The 25,894-nt window shown below is 40.8% G+C and overlaps 3 protein-coding genes across 4 annotated transcripts; 1 reads left to right on the top strand and 2 right to left on the bottom strand.

Moving 5' to 3' along the window:
- Positions 1–1,300: 1,300 nt before the first annotated feature.
- Positions 1,301–3,473, bottom strand: foxd1 (forkhead box D1). The gene has a single exon (XM_020650913.3). The coding sequence runs from the start codon at positions 3,192–3,194 to the stop codon at positions 2,121–2,123; it is 1,074 nt and encodes a 357-aa protein (XP_020506569.2). The 5' UTR covers positions 3,195–3,473; the 3' UTR covers positions 1,301–2,120.
- Positions 3,474–10,223: 6,750 nt separating this feature from the next.
- Positions 10,224–19,083, top strand: btf3 (basic transcription factor 3). Of its 2 annotated transcripts, none has more exons than XM_020650916.3 (6): positions 10,224–10,287; positions 13,693–13,761; positions 14,613–14,726; positions 14,837–15,038; positions 16,710–16,766; positions 18,563–19,083. In XM_020650916.3, exons 2-6 carry the CDS (start codon positions 13,693–13,695, stop codon positions 18,607–18,609), a joined length of 489 nt encoding a protein of 162 aa, XP_020506572.1. In that variant the 5' UTR covers positions 10,224–10,287; the 3' UTR covers positions 18,610–19,083. The 2 variants fall into 2 exon arrangements, with proteins under 2 accessions (XP_020506572.1, XP_020506573.1); XM_020650917.2 differs by having other exon boundaries at positions 10,225–10,350.
- Positions 19,084–19,862: 779 nt separating this feature from the next.
- ankra2 (ankyrin repeat, family A (RFXANK-like), 2) lies at positions 19,863–25,361 on the bottom strand. The gene is made up of 9 exons (XM_020650907.2): positions 25,250–25,361; positions 24,676–25,014; positions 23,346–23,504; positions 23,203–23,268; positions 22,596–22,693; positions 22,365–22,490; positions 22,201–22,267; positions 21,459–21,539; positions 19,863–21,263 (listed from the first exon to the last, which is right to left on the bottom strand). Exons 2-9 carry the CDS (start codon positions 24,950–24,952, stop codon positions 21,208–21,210), a joined length of 930 nt encoding a protein of 309 aa, XP_020506563.1. The 5' UTR covers positions 24,953–25,014; positions 25,250–25,361; the 3' UTR covers positions 19,863–21,207.
- Positions 25,362–25,894: the final 533 nt, after the last annotated feature.

Genomic DNA, 25,894 nt, shown 5'->3' with positions numbered 1-25,894 from the left:
TCGTGTTCCTAGAGGACTGTAATAGAATGAATTGCGCCACTACAGCCGAGTTCAGGTGTGTTAATGCATTGATTATAAACCTTCACCATTTGTAAACAAGTCTATACAACTGACCTCCTTCCTGTTACTCTCTCTCCTCAGTGTGTGTGTGTGTGTGTGTGTGTGTGTGTGTGTGTGTGTGCCTGTCTGTCTCTCATTGCGTGTTACATCATCACGCAATAGCTGTCCTCCCGTGGCCTAGTGAACTGGCTCTAAGCGCTGCACCAATTTAGCTATCTACTACACACACACACACACACACACACACACACACACACACACACACACACACACACACACACACACACACACACACGTTGCTTTGAATCAGGGGAGGCAGGCACACGCAGTCGACGGGCGAACACATCCAGTCACGGAAGCAGCGGGGTTGTACAGTAGAGGTCTGACATGCAGCAGCAGCAGCAGCGTCACGGTAACACAGGTGCAGCACACTCAAGCTGCTGGCCTTTATCTTGTTTTCGAAACCATTGTTTATGAAGCTTACAAATAGCCTGTTAAGTAATCTACTCAAAGGTCTATGTTTACCATATCGTCTTACTGGGATCTGCTCGTTTCTGTGCGCTTTTACGCACAGCCAGCACGCTATTTGGCATTTTAAAAAAACAAAACAAGAAAAAAGGGGGCAAAATAAAAGGTGAGATTGTTGTGGAAATATAAAGGGTAAAGGATAAAGGTCCAAGCACGCTAGAACCCCAGGAGCATCATTTTCATTTTCTCCAAAGGAGGGGGGGGACATGCTCCACATAAGAGCCGGTAATGAAATATTAGAAGAAGAGGGGTGTTTTTGTTTTTTTCTCCTTTTCTCGAGAGCTCGCACATCTGTCGACTCGGTTCAACCAGCGACCCTGAAGCAGGAACACAAAAATATATATACAGCCTCCTGCCTCACCCCGCTGACACCTTCCGTGTCCGAGCACCGTAATTACGAGGATGAGTGTGAGAGAGGTCAGATGTACACGCAGGCCTCGTGTGCGCATGCTCAGAAAAAAAGCGTATACAGAGGGGTTTGCACCACCGACAACAAAAAAATAGCACGCACGTCTTGTTTTTTGAAATGCAAAAACAAGCCACACAGATGTTCTTTTACAGCCTATTCTGGATTGTTATTACACTACATCAACTGAAAAAAAGCATTAACACTTCAAATAAAAAAAGTTTTTGGCAACCATCTTCTGGCAGTAAAAAGGCCCAATAAGTCAAACGCCAGTCCAGAAATGTATTCCCAAATAAATTCCCTTTTTTTTTTTTTTTTTTTGCAAAACGAAATTTATTCTTGTTGAAAAAACAAACTGTGTAAAAATATCACACTTCAATTACACAATACTTGCCCCAAAAAAATGTACAATGTTTGAATGACTGAAATAAAACACACACTGCATATTATTCTTATTAATATTATTATAAATGTATGACTTTGCTCTCTGTGTCTTTAATACAAAGCTCAAATCAAAACCGTAAAAAAAATGTTTGATTTGACAAACTAATGTAAAAAAAAAAAAAAAAAAAACATGGATGTGTTTGACACGAATACATTATTAGCCTATTTTTTTTTTTTATAAACATGTGATCATTTATAACCTGTGGTAATCCTGAGACGCCCTAAGTCACTGAATTTACTTCATACAAGGGGGGGAAAGTTGGTGGTTTTAAAAAAGTCTGATTCACACCGAAAAAAAATCAACATAAATATATTTCTTTTTTTTTGAACAGCATGAATACAGGCACAAATAGTGTTTTGTTTATGTCCATCATTCAGCTGCGTGAGAGCAAATAAACGTACAAAAATAATCCTACCTTCAAAGAGGGGGCGTTTTTTTTGTTTTGTTTGTGATGCAGTTTCTGTTTCTGAAAAAAGTTTTCTTGTTAAGACATTTTAACACCCGCCAGTCAGAGAGCCGCTTTTACACTCTGCTCGGAAAGTTTTCAACCGGGTGTGTTGGGAGGGGAGGAGGGGGGGGAGGTTGGATGCTGTGGAGGCCCCTCAAGAGGACCGGAGAAGCTCCAGGAGAGGCTCACCGATGATTCCCCACTGCTGCTTCAGCACCTCGATTATTCGTTTTTTAACACCCGTTAGAGCCGCTTCCTACTCTGCTCGGAAAGTTTTCAACCGGGTGCAAAACCGCTCCGGGGTGGTGGCTGACAGCTGGAGCTCCCAAAGAGGAAGGTAAGACCGGCACGACGACCGGGGAAGTCCTGGATGGGCTCAGAGAGCCACCTATGATGCTCTCTATGGAGAAAGGGGACCGCTGCACCGGGGAGCTGGACTTCTGCTGCACCGGGGGGGCTGCAGCCTGCACGCTCCCTGAGCCCAGACTCGGGGTGAGCTGGGGGTAAAACCTAGTCCGGGATAAGTCCGTGGTGGTGGTGGGCATCAAAGATGGTGCGGGTATGATAGTCCCCGTGTGTGCGTGTGAATGCCTGTGCTGCTGCTGCTGCTGCTGCTGCTGCTGGAAAGCAAAAAGTGCAGAGTGTGTGTGGTAGGACTGGAGCTGGATGCCGTATCCTCCGCAGCCGTACGGTCCGTATCCGTACGCAGCAGCAGCAGCGGCAGCGGCAGCCGGGATAAAGCTGCTGTGTTCCCGCAGCAGGTCCTGCGCCTGCTGCCGCTTGAACCGTTTCCTGCGCCTCAGAAAGCTCCCGTTGTCAAACATGTCTGCGGACTCCGGGTCCAGGGTCCAGTAGTTGCCCTTCCCGGGGTTCCCGGGCTCCCTCGGTATCTTCACGAAGCAGTCGTTCAGGGACAAGTTGTGCCGGATGGAGTTCTGCCACGCCGGGAACTTCTCCCGGTAGTAAGGGAAGCGGTTGCTGATGAAGTCGCAGATCTCGCTCAGGGTCAGCCTCTTCTTGGGGCTCTGCAGGATGGCCATGGTGATTAAGGCGATGTAGGAGTAAGGGGGCTTCACCAGGGTGTTCTTGCCCGCCGGCTTGTAGGTGTCCCTGGAGGAGGAGGAGGTGGTGGAGCCGTCCAGGCACGGAGGAGGAGAGCCGGCGAGGAGGATGCCGTCGTGCATCTGCTCCACCTCGTCCACGTAGGAGCGCGTGTGGCTGTCCCCGTCCTCCCCCTCGCCCACCACGTCGATGTCGGTCTCTTCGGACAGGATGGAGGCATCCGACATCTCGGAGCTCAGAGTCATGGCTGGAGCTCCTCCGACGGCCAGATGAGGAAGACGATGAGATGGCACAAGCCGCCCCTGCACCTCCCCTCTTCAACAACTCATATGAGGAGGGGGAGAGGAAGGAGCACGTGTCGCCGTCGCTGAGAGGTGTCCCCCCTGCTTTCGCGCTATTTCCATATGTTTTTTTTTTAAATATCTCAGACTAACCATGCACACAGTCCCAGTAGTGGTTGTCAGGGTTGTAGAAAACGCGCCGAGGAACCTGCGTAAAGGTCCAAACCTTGAATCACAGAGGGGGCGGACCTTCTCTCCCCATTTATACCACTGCGCCGATCACATGGCGGGGAGACGTCATCAAAGCGAATGAAAAGAGAGAGAAAATTATAACAACAAAAAAAAAGTGTCTAAAAAATTAACTGTGAGTGGGTTAAAAAACAAAAAGAGAGAATGGCGTGGCTTTACATCCTTTTTTTGTGGTTTTCTTTTTTTTTTAGGGCCCTGTCCGCAATCAACTCAAAGCGCAGTTTTTGGCGCAAATATAGATTTTAGAAGAATCTTTAAAAAGTCTAATTGGCTGTGTGGTCATCGCCATATTGAAGCGAATATTTTGACAACTGTTTTATTTATTTAAGCTGAGTTACAATGTGGGGTATGCACATTTTAAATAAGCTTAAACAGCTTATTTTACGTGGTTTATGTTTAAATGATGTTTCTATAAATAGCCTTAATAAAAAAAATACCTGCGGGTTAAGTTTTGGCTAAAATAACATCCTGTGATATTTTAATGTGGAGCCTATATATTCCGTGTTGAAATAGTGGGGCCGGGGACTGGTGCACCAAAACCCCGGTTTGCGTGATCCGGTAGTTATCTAGATTATCCGCGAGCCATTTGTAATGGAAAAGAGTCAGCTGTTAACTCGAATCAGTCACGGGTCACGCAGAGCATGCAAGCCCCAGATATAAGGCCTCTGTCGTGAGTCTGGAGCACGGAGCTGTGAGGGGTGGGTGTGTGTGTGTGTGTGTGTGTGTGTGTGTGTAGGCTATGTGTGTGTGTGTGTGTGTGTGTGTGTCTCTCAAGACATCTCTGCTCGTTTGAGTTCTTTTTATGGAGTCATGGAGGATGAGATTTACGTCTTAACCCAAATAAATATGTTTTTTGAGTTGATTAAAGGAGAAATAAATATTCAGACAAAGGCTGTAAATCATTGGCTGATTGAAAAAAAAAAGTTGCTTTAAGAAGTTACACCAAAAAAACACAAAATTCAAAGATCTATTAAAAACGCATAAATAAGTATTTTACTATTTAATTTATGTTCTATCTTAAATTAGACCCTGTTAAAAAAAAAATGTTAATTCAAGTCTTTTCATTTCAATCTTTCATGGCGGTTCACATTTCAGACAATAAGAAAAAGTTAAAGAATTAGAGCTTTTTAATAAAGTTAAAATATTGATCAGGTTTTATTATGAAGTGTTCTGATTAACTTTCTTGTTACCTTACATTCAAAAGCGACAGCTAAGTCTTTAAGGCATTTATTAATTATTAGTTTACCTTTTTTTTCTCAAGAAATTATGTAAAATTTCCACTGTTTTTATTGCTATTTTTTATTTATTTATATTTAATCAAAGCAAGCACGTTCACGCAAACACAGGACGAGTATTTACCAACTTTTGCAGAAGTTTGTGCACTCTCTCTCCTCCTCACTGTTCCTCTTCAAAAACATCAGCTGTAGAAATATAAATATAACTGGTGTTAAAACTTTTAGCACATTAAAACTTAAATAAAAAAATCATTTAAACGCAGCCTTCACTTTTCCAAACTTTGGTTCAGACGTTTCCAGGCCCCCTTTTCCTTCTTCAGTAACTTTTTTCACAGGTTTCCATTTAAGCAGCGCCATCTAGCGTCGAAGTTGACTCACAACTCAAAAACCTTTGGCCCATAAAAGATTAAAACTCCTGTAAATGTTTTCTCAACCAGAACTGAAGGAGTCACTTATTTAATTCAAACATTACAACTTAAGTTAAGTTAATAAAATCAGAGATAATTCGAATTTTCAATATCCTGGAACTGAGCTGAAAAACGACCTTTACAGGTTTCCGTTAATAATGAATAATTCATGTTTACAGGCTTCATAATAACTGCTGTTAGAAAATCCACGAGAAGATTTAAGAAATAGAAATGTATTTTCTGTAATTCTTCAGTAAAGTTTTGATTTAACTGAAATTAAATGTAATGTTTTATTCATCCATCACTTCTGTAACCTCACAGTTTGAAGTGGCAGCACACAATGGAAAATATGAACAGGTTAAAACAATGATACTCCTATATATACATATATTTTATTGATTTGAAAATAAAACCAGGTTTTAAAAATACAAAATAAAAACAGATTTAAAAAGCATCGACAGAGATATTAAGGCCTACACTCGCTACGCACGCTTTAGAAATGAATGTTTTTTAATGTATTTAAAACAAAGTTTATGAATCATTATTCATAAATACCGACATGAAGACGATGGTTTACGTCATGCCTGATGCATCTTTTAACTCTGATGGTCACTTTAAACTGGTTCGTTCTGACGCTTTCTACTGTTTTATTTGTCTCTGTGTATTAATGTACACTTCATGTTGTTCTGTTGTCATTACTTGTTGTTTTGGTTTTGCTTGTCATTGTGGTTTTAACTTTGTGATTGGTGGTAACTTTGTTTACCGTCAACCTGCCAAGGGAATACAGATGGAAATGATCCTATAATCTGCATATTTACATTTTTTATGTTCATTAATGTGCACTGTCCCTATTTTTAAATAAATAAAATAAATACATGCTGCTTTGATTTAATCCGTTTTCACAAGCTGTTGATCTCACTTAACTTCTCCAATAATCAATAATCAGGCTGGATCGATGGCTTCTTCATATTTCTCACAGCTGACTGACTCATTATGCTGCGTTTATTTGAATTTAAATTAAATGGCTTTACATTAAATATGCTACTTTTAAATGAAAGCCCAGGTGTTTTACTTTTTCAGAACTTTATTTTGAGGACCAAAATGCTCCAAGTGGACGAGTGATCAAATAAACATTTGAACATAGAAATAGATATGATAGAAATAGATTAGAAATAGAAATAGAACTAGATTATTATGGATGTAAAGCAGCTGATCGAGATTTAAAAACAAATGGATTTCAAGGTGTCAATGTGCAGATTGCATGGATAAAAAAGACTGAATTAAAGCACAAGAACTTTTTAGTTCATGTGAATGCAGAGTGACACTGTGATAGAAGGAAAACGAATCATGCATTTAATGAATGAACCGGTAGACTCTCTCTCTCTCTCTCTCTCTCTCTCTCTCTCTCTCTCTCTCTCTCTCTCTCTCTCTCATGTGTGGTAAACCACCTCTGAAGTGTTTCTAAATTCTCCCCCTCTGTGATCCGAGGGTGTTTCCGTGCCACCGGGCTGCACAGCGAGAGAGAGAGAGAGAGAGAGCACGTAGCTGTTTTAAACCTAGAGTGTCACCAAAAGTGTGTGTGTGTGTGTGTGTGTGTGTGTGTGTGTGTGTGTGTGTGTGTGTGAGAGAGAGAGAGAGAGAGAGAGAGAGAGAGAGAGAGAGAGAGGCCTGCGATGCATGTGATTAATGTGGGGACGATCACAAGGAAAGCCATGGAGGGGAGCGATCACATTTATCAGGATTTTATCTTGAAAACATTGTTCTTAAAGCTCCTGGGAGAGGAGTTTGCAGCTGAATTTTATACAAAGTGAAATGAATACTGATGACCTACAGAAGCAAACCAGACCCTGAGCCAGAAGATTGATGAATTCTGTATAGTTTTTAACATCTGTTTCTGCTGCAGCGGGTCGGAGTCAGAATATCAGGACGCTGCAAAAATGTCCTCAGAAAAGTTTGACACAGTGGATTGTTTGACTTTCAAAATGCTGCATGATGTTTTTCTTCTTCTACTCACAAGTCTTTTTCACACATGCACTTGTTCTGCAAATTGTAATCTGCAGCTGAAGATCCCCCTGACTCGCCTGTTCACATGTCCCCTCAGTGTCAGAGGAGGAGGCCTCAGGACGCATCATGACGTCAAAAAGGACGGCGTGCAAAAAAACAGGGTCTGACGCTATGATGACAGTTTATGCCTTTACATCAGTGCTTTACAGATAACTGGAGGCATTCAACAACATATGAGTAGTGAAGAAAATACTGGCAAAAAAACAATATGAAGTCGCACATGTAGATTCTGCTGTCATCACCCCAGCCTGCTCGCTTCAGGTGAATTTTCCTGATTATCTTCTTGTGTGTTCTCATTTTGAGTCACCTTGATTGCACAACAAAGTTTTACAAGTTTCTTACAGAAGCTTTTCATACACTTCTATAAGTTTTAAATATCCTAACTGGTAAATGGACTTGGGCTTGTATTGTTCTTTTCTAGTCTTCTGACTGTCTTAGTCACACATTCACACACTGAGGCTAACGTATCCATCATTAGACCTGGTGTAACCAGCTCCAGAGCATTCACACGTCACCAATAAAGCAGAGGGAGCAACCTGGGTTAGCGTCTGACATGTAGCTGCAGGAGCAGGGGATCGAACTCTACCCACTGAACCACAGCGGGTCCTGGTAGCTGGGCGTGTTGGGACAGCTGCTCGGAAACGTGGATATATGGGACAAAGGAACTCAGTTAAATAGTTTTGATATTCCTGTGATGAAACTGTTTTGTGAGTGTTGTTGAAATCTTTCTTCTATTTATGACATGCAGTGGGAGGGTGACCCATGAGAGTGTTTGGGTGCTAAAGAAGAGGGTTCAGGCGCTTGGGGGGGGGGGGGGGGGTCGTTACAATACTAGAATTTTAAACCCTTACAGCCTTGATATGGATTGATGAATAAAAATACATTAGAAGGTGTTGCAGGTGTTATTGCTCATGAGGGGCACACACTATATGTTCTCAAAGTGTCTGCCTACTGTCCTTCATGCCTCATACAAGGTTAATAACAATAATAATGATTTATAAGAAATGGTCAGACCTAAGAGTGTAGATTAAAAAGTCTTTAAAAAGTCATTTTGCATCATTTTCAAACATTTTGATTTATTTTTGTTCCCTGTGAGAAACAAACAGAACTCTGGTGGGTGGATTCATTAATTTAATCATTTCCTCTGTATGGATGAACTTTGTTGTTCAGAGCCACACAAGTTTTGAGTTGCTGCACTTTAAATCCCAGGGCATGTGCTGTGAAAATATCATGAGGGTGCACAACTGTACAAAAGAGTGAAATATACTTTAGCATGGTTTTTTTTTGACAGAGTTCCTCTTTAAATGGGTGTAACAAACTTTATCAGTTCCTGTTAATGTTTTCTCAGTTTGTCATATCAAGCTTACGTTTGGTAATATCCTTCATGCCTTGGAAATGACAACTGAAAATGTATGGATGCTTGTCCGCTTAGAGCTTCTGAATGTATTATAATTAGGCTTACAAGAGATTTAGTCTGTGATTGTTTTTGTGTTTTAGTTTGCTTTTTGCTGAATATGTTTTGGGAAATGATCAGGATGCATATTCATATGTTTATTATTTAATTTATAAAGAAGCTGTTTGTAAATTTTCTTTACATCTTGTGATGCTGATGTTGTAATAAAATGATGGGTTAAAGTTTGTGACTCTGAAAAAGGAGAAATGCTTCCGTCTTTCTAGATTTACTTTGTGGTGTCATGCTCAGCTGCAGACTGAAAACTATCTCCAGAGACAGCCGATGGTTTCTTAGCCAACAGCCCCCTCAGTAGACCAGAACGCAAAAGCAATCACAGCAAGAGTTTTTTTTTTTGTTTTTTTTAAAGGCCACACACACACACACACACACACACACACACACACACACACACACACACACACACACACACACACACACACACACTGAATGACTGTGAAGAGAGCTCTGGAACTTTTTAAAATCTGATGTGATGGAACAACATAAAAAGTTTCCTTTTTTACATTTTATTTCAACATACATCTTTTAAATTGAATTATTTTCACTTTTATTTTGTATTTTGTATTTAAGGTGTAACAACTATTTAGCACTTCATCTGACTTCCTTGGGGGGGGGGGGGGGGGATACATTTTCTGATTATCCCGGTTGTCCTGCAAACATTTATGTACATTACATGGTTGTGCATTGCTCTGGTGAGATTATAAACGCCTCTTTACTGAAGGAGACCATGTGCTCTAAAATTAGGGGGAGAAAATGAGTCAGACATTTAAGGGGATTAAAGACGATCAGAGCTGAATTTTCAATATACCCACCCTCCCCGCTCATACATATAGACACGCAGACATGCACACACACATACACACATACACACATAAATTACAATAACATAACCATACCAGGGGGCAAAAGGAAAAGACAAGCACAAAACACAAAAAATAATAAAAAATAGATATATATATAAAAAAATACAAATTAAAAAAACAAAAAAAACACAAAATTAATATAATAATACTAAAGAAAAATAATGATAATAATAAAAATATATAATAATAAAATAAAACTAAAACAACGATATAACAGTATCTATTCCTTCTTTCTTACATTCTTAAAATATACATACTCATGTATATTTTAAGGATATTTCAGTTGATCAGTGACAACAAACATCATACAGATGTTTCAACACTAAAAATAAACAAACAAAAGAGCTTTTTAGGGAAGAGAATATGCATATCACAGGACAATTTCACTGAAAGAAGAATACTGTTTTTAAACATTATTAATCTTAATCTGATGTGGAATTGGGTTCAATCATTTCGTCAAACAATCCTGATGTGTTGAATCAAAGAATTATGTACGTCTCTCTTCTTCCGTGCAGCTGCAGATCAGCGTGACTTCATTTAACTTAATTAAAATAAAAAATAATTGACTAATTAAATTCAAAATAAATAAATTGTAATATTCTCTCACGAGAAACGGAAAGTGTTGCCTTCAAATCTAAACTCAGGGCAAAAAAAATCCCAAAACGAATCTGCGTTTTTTTTTTTTTTTTTAATTCCCTGACGTCACTTCCGCCCTCCTCTCTCTCGCTTCCATCTTGCTCCCCGCATGTGTCTGCAGTTAGTTTACAGGTCAGTGAGGAGCTTTAAATACCTTCTTCCCTGCACTGTTTCCCCTCGATACGACGGCCAGAGGTAAACCAAAGCCTTTTCTGTCTCTGGTGGCTGAAATCTGTGGGTTGGTGTTGAATCTGAACACTTAGTGACGGGTCGTGTGAGGCTGCGGGTGACAGGCCGTCCACTCCGCTAGCCGGAGGAGCTAGCTGCAGTTAGCCGACAAGTTATTGCTCAAGAGCTAAAACCGCACCTTGTTTCTGTGATCACATGAGACAAATCATTTAGCTTTCGATGGGTAATAAACCAACATGTGCTGGTTCACCTCAGCCTCCCTCTTGTGTGTGTTTACATGTGTGTTGTTGCTCCGTGTTTACAACATTAGCATGCTTAGCTGCTACTTTCTTAAAGCACACTAGCACACCTTTGTACGGTGGCCGATAAGTGCAAAGCGAATTTTTTTTTTAAACATTTTTAGAAAATAAAATTACAAAACCCAAAACACTTATACCTAAAAAAAATAATAATAATTGACATCTTATAAAACAGATGCTTAAGGTGTGAAACACTTCAACAATCGCTGAGACAAATTTACAAACTGGGAATTCATAAGAGCAGTCGAACGTCACTTCCGGCTAACCAGAGTGACCACGCCCCCGTTTGCGTGAAAACAAGTCCTGAGAAACGCTGCTAGCCCTGAGATTAAACGCGATTGCGAAGCTTTTTGTACTTCAAACTATTTTAAAAACATGATTTAGTTTCGGGTTTTCATTTCCAGAAGACAAAGAAAAGTAAAAGAAGAGCTGTGTGTGTTTGGACTGAAACTAGAGAGGATTAAAGTGTCATGTTCCTGCTTTAAAGCAGAAGAGAAGTGTGATAACGGATTCTTCACACATTCATTCACTAACGTGTTAACAACGTTTCAACTGTCACATCATAAACACGTTGGTGAAAATGTCTAAACGAAGGAACACGACACCAAATCCTCTTCCTGAAAAATAAATGTCAAAATAAAAAGAATATAACACGTCGTCTCGCCCCACTCATCATTATTTACACTCAGGTGTGAATCCAAAAGGTTTGAATATCATCCAGGTACCTGTGTTATTCTAAATCAGCTGATAACTCAGTTTATGTAAACATCTGTAACCTCTCCATTACAGCTCTGAACACTGTTAGAAAATGTTACAAATAAAGATTATTTAAAGGTAAAGATCCCTCTCAGGTAACTCTGTTAATAATGACTCATCAGGTGTTTAAAGTCCGTTTCCTCTGATGACTCGTTTGAACAGACACTCACGTACGTGGTTCATTTTACACCGTTATGATGTCGATGTTCAGAAATGTCATATTTTAAATGTTTACATCACTGCTCATCACATTTAGGCTCATACTTGTAGTTTTAATGTACAGTTTTCATTTTTTAAGACTTTAAATCGGTAATGACCCCGACTTGTCCATTAACCGCCATTCACTCAGATGGAATGATTTCACCCAGAAAGGGGCGGGGCCGGCATCGTTTGGGCAAAGGACCCGGATGGGTTGCTCTCATGAATGTACCAAATGTCGGAAGTGACCCTGAAGTGATCGAGTGAGGGGTCACTTTGTTTGTTTTGTTACGGTACATTCCCTTTTCGTTAAGATTCTGTCGTTTGTAAAATTAGTTTGGGGACCGGTGAAAGTGTTCTGCCACTCGTACATTTGTCTCAGCGATTGTAAAAGTGTTTGACAAACATGTAAATTTGTTTCATAAAATGTAAAAATGTTTTTCAAAATGTCAATTTGTCTCACATTTTGTAAAAGTGTTTAACACGTTGTAATTTTTGCTTTGCACTTCCCAGCCACCGTACCTTTGTCACGTATAAGTTAAGTTCACACTGATGTAGTTTGTGTGAAATGTGTTTACGGTTGAAGACTTGACTTCTCTTGACGTTACAAAGGAGATACATGAGTGTGTTTTTATTAGAGTTAAGTTTGTGATTTTGTACCTTTAAAATGAGTCTTCACATTCACAGATGTAATCGGTCTGCTCCACTGAGTCCGCCATATCGCAGCCGCCATGTTTGTACGGTAGCCCAAAGCGGACAAACTGAACTGAAGGGTTTTTAAAGAGTATTTTGCACAAAATTTGCATCGAGTATTTCTTTCTCGAAACAGAAGGAAAGCAATGTTTGAAACCTGATTTCTGTGTTTTTGTTTAACAGTGGTGGACAGTAACAGAGTAAATTTACTTGAGTACAGTATGTTAAAGGAACAATATGTAACTCGAACATCGAGCGTTTTAATTTAGTACTGCAGTCTAAATTCAAAACATTGGAGAGAGCTGTGACGGACACTGAAGCTTCAGTGTTTAGCCGTCTCTCTTTAAGTATCTGTAGTTTACTTGAGGTATCATTTTTGGGGAAACCTTTACTCCACTACATTTGAAAGACAAATATCAAACTTTGGACTCCACTCTTGTTACTCACTGCTTTTGCAAAGAAGTCAGCTGATGTATTTTCTTTTCTTTTCAAAAATCCGATTGGCAGTTAACTTTGTTTGTGTACTTCTGTGAGTGGTCACTGCTTTGATTTATATTGAGAAGCCACCATTCATTTTCTCTCTCCATCAATCTTCAGATGTTAACTGTATTGTTTGTCTTCTGGGCTAGATTAGATCGTGTTTGCATTACTCAATGAGCTCAAAACTTTGAATCAGCACATGAATAAACCCGATCAGACCCACTTGTTGTAAAACGTGAAGAAAATGTTGAATTTCTACGTTCAGCAAATATACTTTCGAGTTACTCCTGGGATGTGATCTGCAGCTCTGCAATTCTGCACTGTCGTCTTCAAAGTTAATCTCAGGCACTCCTGTAATTAGACAGCAGCACCGTCGAGGTGGAGAAGTGGCAGGAAGTTAGGCTGCATGCATCATCTACACAAGATACTGTCGTCACAGCGATAACAAACATCCATACTTTCAATACACATGAAAAACAGACGAGAGAAAACCATACATTACTTTAATAACATCACTGTGGAGCACTACTGTTGTCAATAAAGTAAATACCCTGACCGACTAGTGGGATTTGTTTTTGCTCTCGCTGTCACTCTAAAGGCAGGAAAATGATTGTTGGATTGTATCATCAGTTTAGAATGTCAAGCAAAAATAACCACTTATTATTTCTTAACCTTTAAAAGATATGAATGAATCAACTTTGAGTTAGTGAATGTTTTTTCAGTGTGTCTGAGTCTGACCTGATTTCTTTTTCTCTGCACGCTTCGCTTCACGCCTTGGGAAACGTTTTGGTTTAATTTTTAACGACGGCATGACATTTTAACACCTGAAATGTATTTAAACTGTTCCCAGGCTGGCAGGTTAACGATCAGCTAAACCATTGACACTAACACAGTCGTCTGAAATGTGCTTTTTCTTTTCCAGATGAAAGAAGCAGCGATGAATCAAGAAAAACTCGCTAAACTACAGGCCCAAGTCCGCATCGGCGGAAAGGTAATAAGTGAAATAAATGCATCGTCATAGACTTCATGATATGTTCAGTTTCCTGCAACAACACTCTGTTTTCTCTACTTTTAAAAATGCTTGAAAGACTTCTCAGTTTTCAAGGTTTAGTGTCGGTTACAAATGAGGGAACAACAACTATCTGTGCTAAGAAGTTGAAACCAGTTGTGACATATATTACTTCCTAAAATAAAATAGCAAGAAGTTGCATACAGTAATGGTCTGACTGAAAAGAGATGAGCTTACATCCTCTGTTAAGGCTTTCACACTTGCAGAAAACTCCTGAAAAACAGCTGATGTTTCCAGGAGAAGCTGCATGTGTGAATGCAAACAGCTAAATGTTTCACGGACTTCAACCTGAATATCTCCTGCCAGACACCTAGTGTTTTTCTGCAGCAAGTCAGAGTGAGCTTTTCTGTTCGTCTGGATGTTGTTCTCCACTCTTTTGTTGATGTGGTCATTCTGTTGAACTACACGTAGCATTTATTTAAAGTCAGATATTCTCATTATAGCTTCATAGCAGACTCTGTTGCGTCGTCCACTGATAGTGTTAGTCTCCCGCTGTGAGGAGCTTATGTCTGGAGAATCTCTGGAGCAGTCCTCCTGAAATTATCTACACATTTTCTCTCGTTTTGTGGAATGAAGAGTTTTTATGCTGATGATGTTCTACATGATGTCAGTCAGTGCGGCTACATTCAGCAGTTTCTATTGCAAACAGGAATGAGAGCTGTAGTTTATGATGCAGTCATTTGAGATTCAGTGAGATACACGTTTCATACGGCTGGTGTAAGATCAAGAAAAGGAGGTTTATACAGAAGTGTGTTTGTATAATGTCGTCACAGGGCAGTGCTCGCAGAAAGAAGAAGGTCGTACACAGAACAGCCACCGCAGACGACAAGAAGCTCCAGTTCTCCTTAAAGAAGCTCGGTGTCAACAACATTTCTGGTATTGAGGAGGTACGCTCTAACTTTCTCCTCGTTTGTTTTTATTCCATTGTAATAAAAAGTGTCACTGCCTGTTCCTTTGAATTGTTGTTGAACTGTACCAACCTGTTGTTGTGTCGCAGGTCAACATGTTTACAAATCAAGGAACGGTCATCCACTTCAACAACCCCAAAGTGCAGGCCTCCCTCGCCGCCAACACCTTCACCATCACCGGCCACGCTGAGACCAAACAGCTGACCGAGATGCTGCCTGGCATCCTGAACCAGCTGGGAGCAGACAGCCTGACGAGCCTCAGGAGACTGGCCGAGGCTCTGCCCAAACAGGGTCAGTCCCCCCGGGGTGTTTTATTTAAACACATTAGGACTCTCAATCTTTTACAATCGATCAGTCGTTATCAGCATGCACTTACACATTTTGTCCACTAGAGGGCATTCCAAATTTACAGATAGCAATATTTTCTCCACATATAATTTTAGTAAAGTTGTCTTTGGTGTCGTAGAGATTCACACCTCCTACAGTGATGGGTGCACAGCTCTTAATTGCGTTCCTTGTCTCAGGTTAGCGTACTAAATCCTTAAATCTGAACTCCTGTGAGATGTTAAGGGGTCAATAAGAAGCCAAGAGAAGAAGAGTAGGATTCAGGAACGGTAGCAAACACATTTAAAATTATAAAAACACATATTGGAGTACGGATTTCAGCTTTTGCATTTTTGTTTCAAGTTTTATTCAAATCTTAAATGTTGTTCCAACGCTCCTACAACACATTAAGCGAGTCATAATGTAGCATGTAGCGCTCTGTAGATTTTCCCACCAGTATATAATATTCATGTCTCTGCATAACTGTAATATGATACTAGCTTCCTTTTTTTCTTTGTTGACTTTCATTGACAAACTTTGCATTCAACGCTTAGCAGGGCAACAAGAGTGAGTGCTGTCAGAAAGGGCCCCCTTAGGGAGGATTCCTACTGTCATTGCAAAATTTGCACAGGCGGCTACTGCTGTGGTGTAAAGTTTGTGAGCTCTCAGGCTCTACTGGTCTAGTGCCCCAAGCAGTTGCCTTCCTTGCTTAGTTTAGGTACCTTCTAACCTCTGCACTTTGACCGAGCAGTTAATGAATATTTGTAGTTTTCACTCAGTAGGGTTTCATGGTGCTAGATATTCAAATTTCTGATCGTATCAGACACTGTTTGGACTTTTTAAATGCCTGTAAACATCTTAGTCCGACCTACATCGGACATCTTCCAATCAGAAAAGAACACCTCGATAAGTCGTTCATAGTCAGCAAACTAACAGCGTGTAAACTCAGCCATCGTACCGTAAGCGGATTTTGCGTTCTGCACGTGCTCGAGAATTTCCGCCGGGGCTTTCACCCGGAAGTGGACGGAGACGACGTGATGAATAGTAGTGTTGTTTCCTTCTGCTGTGATCGCTGCAGCCAGAAGATCCGTTGTTCTTCTAGTATGCATTGTTAGAATGTAAATAATGCACGTAGCTGTAGCGTCGTCCATCTCCTCGTACGCCATCTTTGTTCCAGTGCCGCCAGATAGTTTGTTGTTGCTGTGACGTTTAGGTCAACAGGAAGTGGCTCTGTAACCACGTGTTGAAAGGGGTACAGCGCCACATAGCGTAGCGGAGTCAGCCATGCTCCGGCCATTTATACGATTCTCTGATCGGCGTAAATACTCAGACAAGTGACGGCTGTCTGCTCGAGTAGCAAATCAGTATGTGGCTTAATCCTATCAAGCTATCTCACTGACTGATGTCCCTTAATAAGTGGAGTCAGGACTACTCCTTTTATTTCATTAGTAGCCACTTAAACCAGTAAAGAAAAGCCAGTTACCACCACAGCATCCTAAACTCACATCTCTAATCCTTTGTAGTCAGACTGCTCAGACGGGAATCTTCCCCGTCAGCGTTTATTGTTTCTGGCCATCGGTCGATTTAAACTGCTGTTCAAGCTTCTCACACATCATCTTTTTTTTTTTGTTCCTCCAGCTGTAGATGGAAAAGCGCCAATTGCAACAGTAGAAGAAGAGGATGATGACGTTCCAGGTGAGTGCTCACCTGCACATGGACACTTGTCTGCTTGCACCTTTCTCCAACACTCTGCTGATTTAAGAAACTCTCTTTTCACGCTCCTTTGTTAGACTTGTGTGTTTTTTTTTCCCTCTCGGCCTCTGTCGGTTAAATAAGCACGGCGGGTTTGTTTTCTTTCGGCCTGCGTAAGAGGTCATCAGAAGGAGATTCGTCACTGGCTCCAGATGATGGTGCAACGCAGGGTTTGAATCATGTCTTCTGTTTATAAGATGTTCACATCCAGTTTGCTTTTCTTTGTGAGAAAACGGGGCCGAACACATGAGGTTGTCATTACAGCGCTCTCGGGCCCTTTTCCCAGGACTCTCTCGCTTAATGTAACAAACGATTACACGTGCAGTCGGCGGTGGGAGCAGTTGGAAAGGCCGATGGGCGCGCGGGGGTTAACAGCCTTCTGCCATCGTGTTGTTATTGGAGTTCAGTTTCCTTTTTTGTTCTGGAGCTCGGGGGGGGGGGGACCTGTTTACTCAGACCTCTTCGATTGTTTCCATTTTAACCCCCTCGACCCTCAGAGAGAGAGAGAGAGAGAGAGAGAAAGAGAGAGAGAGAGAGAGAGAGAGAGAGAGAGAGGCAGAGAGAGAGAGAGGCAGAGAGAGAGAGAGAGAGAGAGAGAGAGAGAGAAGAGAGAGAGAGAGAGAGAGAGAGAGGCGGTTATCAAGTTAAAAAACACTCTTCCTGGGGCGCTGATGGCCTTGTGTTTAGTGCGTGCACCACCAGGTACAGTCCTCAAGGCGGGTTCAAATCCGGCCTGTAGCTCCTTTTCTGCGTCATTCCTCTCTCTCTCTCTCTCTCTCTCTCTCTCTCTCTCTCTCTCTCTCTCTCTCTCCCTGATTTCTAACCCTATCCACTGTCCTGTCTCTAAAAGAAAAGCCCCAAAACAACGTCATCGACAATCATTTCTCAATATCTTCATCATGAATTCATCTACCATTTATTTGATCTTTGAATTCATAAGATCTTAAAAAACAGGCATCGACGTGACCTATGATGTCGCTTGTTTTCGACTGATGTGATCAAAGAAAAGTTTGAAAAAAATCATCAACTTTACTTTTTTTTTTCTGAATTTGTTTTTGTTTTGTATTTTCTGTTTCTCTGTCTTCACTTTGCAACAATATTATGACGGCTGAGCTTAGTTACTTCACTGGTGCAAAAAAAAAAAAAAAAACCATCCTGCTTTCTTTGAGCAGACAAAAGTTTCACACACTGAGAATCTTTGTGGAGGGAAAATGTAAACAAAGACCGTTTCTGCAGCGTGCTGTGACACTTTCTGTCCTCCACCTGCGATAGAAATAATCGATCCTGAAACCAAATAGGGACATTCCTACATATTATGTGGGAGTGTCCGCCTGTTCAAAAGTTTTGGATGCAAATGACAGAAGTCCTGACTGAAAAACTGAATTTGCTAATTACCTGTTCTCCTGAAATGATGCTTTTGAATGATGACTCCGGGGGCTGAGAAAACTCCAGGTTTTGCAGGGTTGTGTTGTCATCCTCTTCTTTTTTTATTCTTATTTGCATTGTTATTATGACAATGAAATGGATGTATGAATTACTACCAAATGTATTGGATGATATACACCTGTAAAGGCTGTCAAGAAAAAGAAAAAGAAATAATCGATCTTGTAGCTGATGGTCTTGTTTGCTTTTGCAGGTCTTAAAGAGGCATCAGTATCACCTTCAGTCTGTTTCATAGAGTTAAAAAGAGTCGATGCATCGTCCCAGTTTGTAATCACTTATCCTTTCTGTTGTTTCAGATCTGGTGGAGAACTTCGATGAAGCATCCAAGGACGAGGCGAACTAGAGCAAACCAGGAGGGGGGGGGGGGGGGGGACTCCTTTTAGAGTGTCAATACTTGACCAGGACCATGAGGGGAACAAGATGTGTTTTTTTTCTGTCTATTTCAGGAGGTGGAGAGTTAAAATACCCTGCGAGGAAGAATCTGTCGACATGTGGCGGTGAGCGTGATCTGTGCCACACCTGAAGCGAGTTTTACACTCTGAGTCCTCAGCGCTGTTAGAAAGCAGGGGCAGGAGTTTGAAACAGTGAGGTGTTTTTCAGTGTTGACTTCACCTCTTGTTTCTCCATCAGACTGTGTTAATGCTTGTTGTGCTCTGTGGTCTGTTTGTCAAGTTAAAAACAAAAGAGAGAGAGAGACTGTGTGTAAAGTGTCTCTCCTGTTGTACATCTGTTTCCTCCGTGTTACTGAACCTGAACTCTCTGTGGCCTCGCTCAAACCACCGTATCTGGAATAAACCTTTGCTACTGTCGATACACAGCCTGCAGTTCTGTTTCTTTTTTTCCCCTCAGCTGAAACACTGTTTGTGTGTGCAGGTTGATCTAAAAAAAACAGTGTTACTTATTATTTAGTATTTGACCTCATTGTTCTAAACATAGCTGAAATCAGTCTTTAAAGGAGCAATCAGTAAGATATCTACTGAATAAAATGATAAAGGTATCTTACTATCTGATCAGACATTAAGGAAACATGTTATGTTGAAGTGCTGGCTTCTCTGACAACAATGCAGCAGCCAGTATGTCCTCCTTCTAACTTTAGATTCTGCTCCTGAATGCTCTGGATTTGTTTGGACCAGAGAAGGTTTGAAGGCGCCCTCACACGGCCGTTTTGGACGCCCCTCGGTTTGCCAGATATGAGAGCAGTTATCAGGTCAACAGGTGTTGCAGCGATGGAAGCGGTCAAGAGAAGTGGTTCAGATAGAAGTGATTGTACCCGACCTAAAAAGCCTCTGCATGTTTCTAATAAGCTCCACGAGCAGAAACGTGCTCAAACTAGGATCAATATTGGAGATGCTTTTGAAAAATGGAGAGAGGTTAGAACACAGAAAGGTTTACAGACCCATGCAGAGCTGGATAAACACTGAAGCTTCAGAGTCCACCACATAGTGACCTGAGTGAGCGTCGACTCTAGAGAGGAGGGGGGGGAGACAGCTCTCTATGATGTTTAGAATTTAGACTGCAGTACCCATTTTAAACACTAGGGGTCAGAGTTACATACTGTTCCTTGTTTACACTTCCAGTGATTATAGATCGAGCTGATTGCAGTTTTTAAAAAGATCTTTTATTAAATAACAGCTTCTTTTCACTGACTGAACAGTGCTTTGACCTTTCTTACAGAATGACGCAGAGGTAAATACACGTTTGTTTTTGACACATGACTTCTGAGTTATGGTATAAAACACAATCGTCCTTTTACAGTGGCAGACGGGTCCACTATTTTCCCGTGGGAGATGTTGAAAAGGAGGCGAGAGGTTTGTTTAAAATTCACAAGACGTCAGAGGACAGTATCACAATACAGAAGAAAAGAAAAAAACACTTAACGGGAAAACTGTCACATCACATCACAATCAAAATAAATAAATAAAATCAGTACAGTCTACACAAAAACACATCAGGACCAACAAACGGCACAGCAGCAAAAGCTCAAAATCTGTTACTATGGATTTTTTAAATTCCCTCGGTGGTCTTTAGACGAGTCTCTGATATGTGGTAAATGAGGACCACCCATCATTACAGTTAATAAGTTAGTTTAAAAAAAAAAAACACACCTGCCATGACAGGAAAAGAATTAATACTTCAACTACAAATACGAGTCTGTGTCCATGAATGGCCTTTTTTTTCTTTTTTTGCGTTGGCACCCACCGCCTCAGTTTCAGAGTGTTTCTGCTGGTGTTAACTGTTGCTAGGTTACACAAGCTGGCTTCTGCTTCCCTTGATGGTTTCTAGTCGGTCTGTTTGAAATAGCTCCGTGTATTCTTGAATGAAGGAAATTATTTCACCAAGAAAACATCAAATTAAGTAACAAAATCTTGTCCTGTGTAAACTGAACCATCAAAGAGACGAGTCACATTAGTTTCATTTCCTCCATCATTGCTGAGAAAGCTGATATCAGAAGTCCCGCCCCTTCTTGACGCTGATTGGTCGGTGAGGGAGAAGTGACCGTCAACAAAGCAGTTTGTCAAAAGTTGCAGCGATGAAGAACAGCTGATAGGTCGAGGGTCTTTTTTGTGCTCAGGGCGGGTTTGGAAAACAGGCACAGCCACCGCAAACAACAAAAAAAAAGCCTTGAATGGACACAGACTCTTAAAAACCTCCACGCTCAGTGAAAGAGAATCCCTCGACCCTGCGCTGCATTTCTGTCAGTGCAGATTTTCACTCAAAATTACATGAAAGAGGGTTTAAATTGAAATGTTGAAATCACACAGCAAAACCATCACAGACATCATTACAACACGATGATGATGATGATGATGATGATGATGATGATGACGTGATGCACTAGAACTATTACTTAATGGAGCGTAATATTTCTGTTGTCCAACAGTCAGAGCGCGCTACATGATTGTCCAGAGCCCGGGCGTGGCGTCCCTTCTGGTGTCACAGTTTATTCTCTGATTCCCATCAGTAGCTTCAGTAAGTGAGCCTCCATCACCTGTTGGACTGAACACAGACACACGCAGCACATTATAGTTCCACCTGTATCCATGCTCATGTTTACTTGGTTGCACTACGGTTGTATTTGTCAAACTTTCACTCTCAGAGACAAAGCAGGCTGAGCTCAACTACTCCTACATTCCAGATTTTGCCGGAAATGTTTTTCAGCGTTCATCGTCTGTATGTTTTATTTACACGTACCGTTCCGGTGGCCCATCGCAACGGCCATGTCCATCGCATTGAAGCCAGAGTCTGACTCGATGGTAGGATCAGCTCCGCTCTCTGGAAGACAAAAAACAAATCTTTAGCATGGTGTTTGATTTCATTTCATTTCTGTTTGTAACTGTTTTACATCAGTGTGTTTATTTATTGCAGTTTTGTACTCGCTTAATTATCTTTGTACATTTTAGCCTTTTGTAGACTGATTTTAGGAGTCTTGTTTTTATCTGTCCCCTGTTTTTCTTTTTGATTTAATGTCTGCTTTCTAATTATTTCTGTAATGACTCGACGTCGTTGTAAATGAGGGTTTGCCCCTCAATGATCTTTCGAGTATAAATAAAGGTTGATTGATTGATTTCAAACCTTTATTTAAGCCTCAAAAAAATCATTGAGGTTTCCCTCATTTACAATGATGTCGAGATGCATATCAAAAACAAACAAAAGGGAAACAAATAAAACAACAAAGACAGGTCAGGATGATTCTCAATTACACACTGTGGTAGAGCAGTTTGAGATCTTTGTCTTAATCTGCCTGAGAGAAACAAGAGTGTCGATCTTGAGACACTGTTGTAAATTGTTCCACATTTTTTGGAGTTCAGAGTAAACCCCCAGTAAAATGTAACTCAAGATATTCTTCAAAGAAAAGCATTGCTGTGATGATTATATAAAAATGTTAAAGACACATTTGTGCAGATGTTACTTTCGGGGATAGATTCGTCCTCACCTAACAAGATCTCGACACAGCGCACATGATTCCCATGGACAGCGTACAGCAGAGGGGCTCCTCCATTCTGAAACCCAGCAGAAGAAACAAAAACATCACAAGAGGTCAAAATAAAACTGATGACTCCTGCTTCTTAATATTGGATTCAAATGAAGACTTCTTACCCAGTCATATTCATTTACATCGACACCACAGTCAATGAGCATCTTCACTATATCTGTGTATCCTTTACTGCAGGCCAGAGACAGCGCGCTCTCCCTCCCTTTGGCCAGGAGGTTGGGGTCAGCACCCTACAGCACAGAATGATCGAGAACGATACCATTCACAGATTAAAGAGGAGCATGCTCTATTATGATAAAACCATGAAACAAAGTCTTGAGTTAATTCTGTCGTACATTCTGAAGCAGAAACTCGACCACAGCGATCTGTCCGTGTGCAGCGGCCCACATCAGAGGGGTGAAGCCTTCCTCGTCTTGCAGGTTGATCACAGTCTCTATAAAGTCAAACATGAGGAGATGTATGACTTTGCTTTCTTTTTCAGGTCAAATATGAAATTCAATTCTAACCCTTCCTATGAGTATGGTTTGTCTGATATAAGAAAACATCATGATGGTCTCTTAGGGCGCACTCACACAAGACCAAGTTACCCTGTAATGTGCCAAAGCACGATTGTCCCCCAATGGCCTCCACTCACATTGCTCCAAACCCAACCAGGTCTGAGCATAGTTACCTTTTGTACATACATCATCACGTTGTAAAACGACAAATGCATGGCTTTACGTCATCATGAAGCACCCTTTTGTGTGAGTGCACCCTTAGAAATGGTGTTTTTTCTGACTTTAATAGATGTTAAAATCATCATATAACTAATCAAGAAAATAAACCTATAATGAAAACTATTGTTAGTTGCTGCAGCCCTTTAATACCAGCGATTGTGTGTTTTTTATTTATAAACATTACACAATGATAATATACATTTTAGAAACCAGGTGCACGGCCTACCTTGTTCAATCCTGCTGGCCAGAAACACCATTTCCCCCTGGGCTGCGAGCTGATGAATGGACAGAGCTGAGGAAAAAGAAATATGATAAAAAAATGTTGACTTGATTTGTGTTTAGAAACAAATGAAGACTTGTGGTACTTACAATGCACCAACAGAGGTGTCGAGGAAACCTCATTGCCACGGTGTTTGTTGGTGAGCGTGGTCGACTGTTTGATGGGGGAGAAATGCTTGGTGGTGGAGGGCGTGTAAACATGACGCACTTGGATACCCGGGGAGGGCGAGGTCTGGATATTGCACTCAGCTACAGAAAACAAGTAAGATCACATTAGTTAAGTTGGTCAGATATTTACCAAATTGAAATGTAAGCACCAACTAGAGTCAAATCTAGGGTTCAAATCCAGGGTCCTTTCTGAGTAGTCACAGTTCAGTAGTGAGTGTTTCAGTAGTCAGTGTTTCAGTCGACTGAACCCTCGTGGTCATTCAGTGGTCATTGTTTGGGTCCACCTCAGTATACTGAACATTTCAGTGTGGATACTAACTTCCTGGTTTCATGCAGTATGGATCGGATGCGTGCTTTCAGGAAATGAATTGTATTTTACCCACAATGCTGCGCGAAATTAAACGTAAATCGTCACGTCACGTCCGCCTCCAAATCAAAACAAACGAGCGTGGATTAATAGAATCCATTTTTAATCTTAATTTAAAGTCCCGACTGAAATCACTACTTTTAATTAACAACAGAAAATAAAACAAATGTCTGCATTATTATAAAACCTTTCCTCTATTTAAATAATGATTTCACTATTTAAATGTCTTTATTGGTTTACTTTATATTCTGTATATTTCTGTCTTTCATTTGTACTTTATGTTCTGTATGTTATTTACTTATTTAATCTTTTACTTGATTTACATTGTGATATTGTTTTTTACTCTTCTTGAATAAAGCTAAACAAAAACAAAAACAAAAACGAGTGGATGCGGTCGGTTCGTGAAACGTAAACGATGTCACTTCCATACTGAATGACTCAGAAGAAGTAGGAACAAATATCTGCCTCCTGTGTGTGCATACTGAACAGTAGGTACTAACAGTATGCAGCAGATAGTAGGTACTGACTACATCAGGGATGGGCAACTTTGGTCACAGCAAGGGCCACATTCATATAATTCTCACTGCCAAGGGGCCAAATTAAACAATTACAGTCAATTATGTCTCAAATTTAACTCAACATATACCAGTGATGGACGTATTTCTGGTTTTCATGATTTCATGGCAGATTTCATCATCTTTTCTTCATGTTTCCAATTAATTGATGTGTAAAAAAATTAACCTGAGGGCCACGTTGATGGTTGATGGGGGCCGCATGTGGCCCCCGGGCCGCCAGTTGCCCACCCCTGGTCTACTGCCTACTGATAGATTGAGGAGGTACTTGGCAGTTCGGACACAGCACAGGTGTGTTGTGAAGCCAGCCCACCTTTGAATAAAACAGAAGCCACCTCCAGATCCGAGTTGACCTGGTCCTGGATGTTCTTGCTGTCCTCCTCGTTCAGAGACTTCACAAACCTTGAACACACATTCATGTCAAAGCGGTTTGGCAGGATGAACTTGATGCCCATGGCCACATTTTGGGTGTTTGTGTTCTCCGGACTGCCCCCCACCGAGGGCTCCGTCTTGATGGCACTTAGATCCGGCATCACACAGATCCCCTCCATGTCCTGAGGACAGTCTGAGGTCCCGTCTGAGGCTGACATGTTGACCTGTCCCTCCACTGAACACACACCGAGCTGTCACACTGAGCTCACACTGCAGACACCTGGAAAATGAAGATCGTGTATTTAACAAACACCAGCAGGTCTTGTATTCGAGCTGATGTTTCATAATGAAGTCAAATTATCGAAATAAATCAGCTCTGAATGTTGAACACCAAACAACAGCCTGCTGACTTCTGTTATCGTACCGTGTGTCACACTGACGTTCAAAATACATTCAAAAATAAAAACACCGTTCACATACAAACCATACTTTATTCAAAAAATGTATTTACTTACAAGATATAGCATTGTTTTCCTTCAATATCCTCCTGCGGTAATTTCGGTGTTTTGGAGGACCCGCGCATGCGCAAATTGTGTTGTAGTTCTTCTGCTTCTTGGTCGTTTTCTTCCGGTTGTCAGACAATGTTTTTGGTGCATTACCGCCACCAACTGGTATGGAGTGTGGGTCGGGAAGCATAATACTACATTGACAAAAAAATAATAATATATATATATATAATAATATAAATATTATATAAAATAATATATAATAATAACTAAATTCTCTTTATCTTTATTTAACTTTATTTATTTAATTAGTTCTCCTTAGATATTGAAATACAAATCTACAGCACATGTCCATAGAATTTGTTTGTAGACTGTCACTTATTCACTTTTATCCAAAGCGATGAACATCAGAGAGTAGTAGGCCTATAACATAATCAAGGATCTAGGGAGGAGGAAACAACATCAGTAAGTGCAAATGAACAGCTTTCGGGCTGATCGGACACACAGGTACCTTCTTTATTATTATTATTATTGTTATTAATAATAATAATAATAATAATAATAATACATTTTATTGATAAAAAAAACCTCAAAGACACTTTACAATAGTTAAAAACAGAAAGAACAGCACAGTAACGACAGACAAACAGACAT

The sequence above is a fragment of the Labrus bergylta genome, chromosome 17 (genome assembly GCF_963930695.1).
Source record: "Labrus bergylta chromosome 17, fLabBer1.1, whole genome shotgun sequence".
Classification (NCBI taxonomy): domain Eukaryota; kingdom Metazoa; phylum Chordata; class Actinopteri; order Labriformes; family Labridae; genus Labrus; species Labrus bergylta.
Note: the sequence above shows the minus strand (reverse complement) of the source record. Positions and strands in the feature narration are given on the sequence as shown.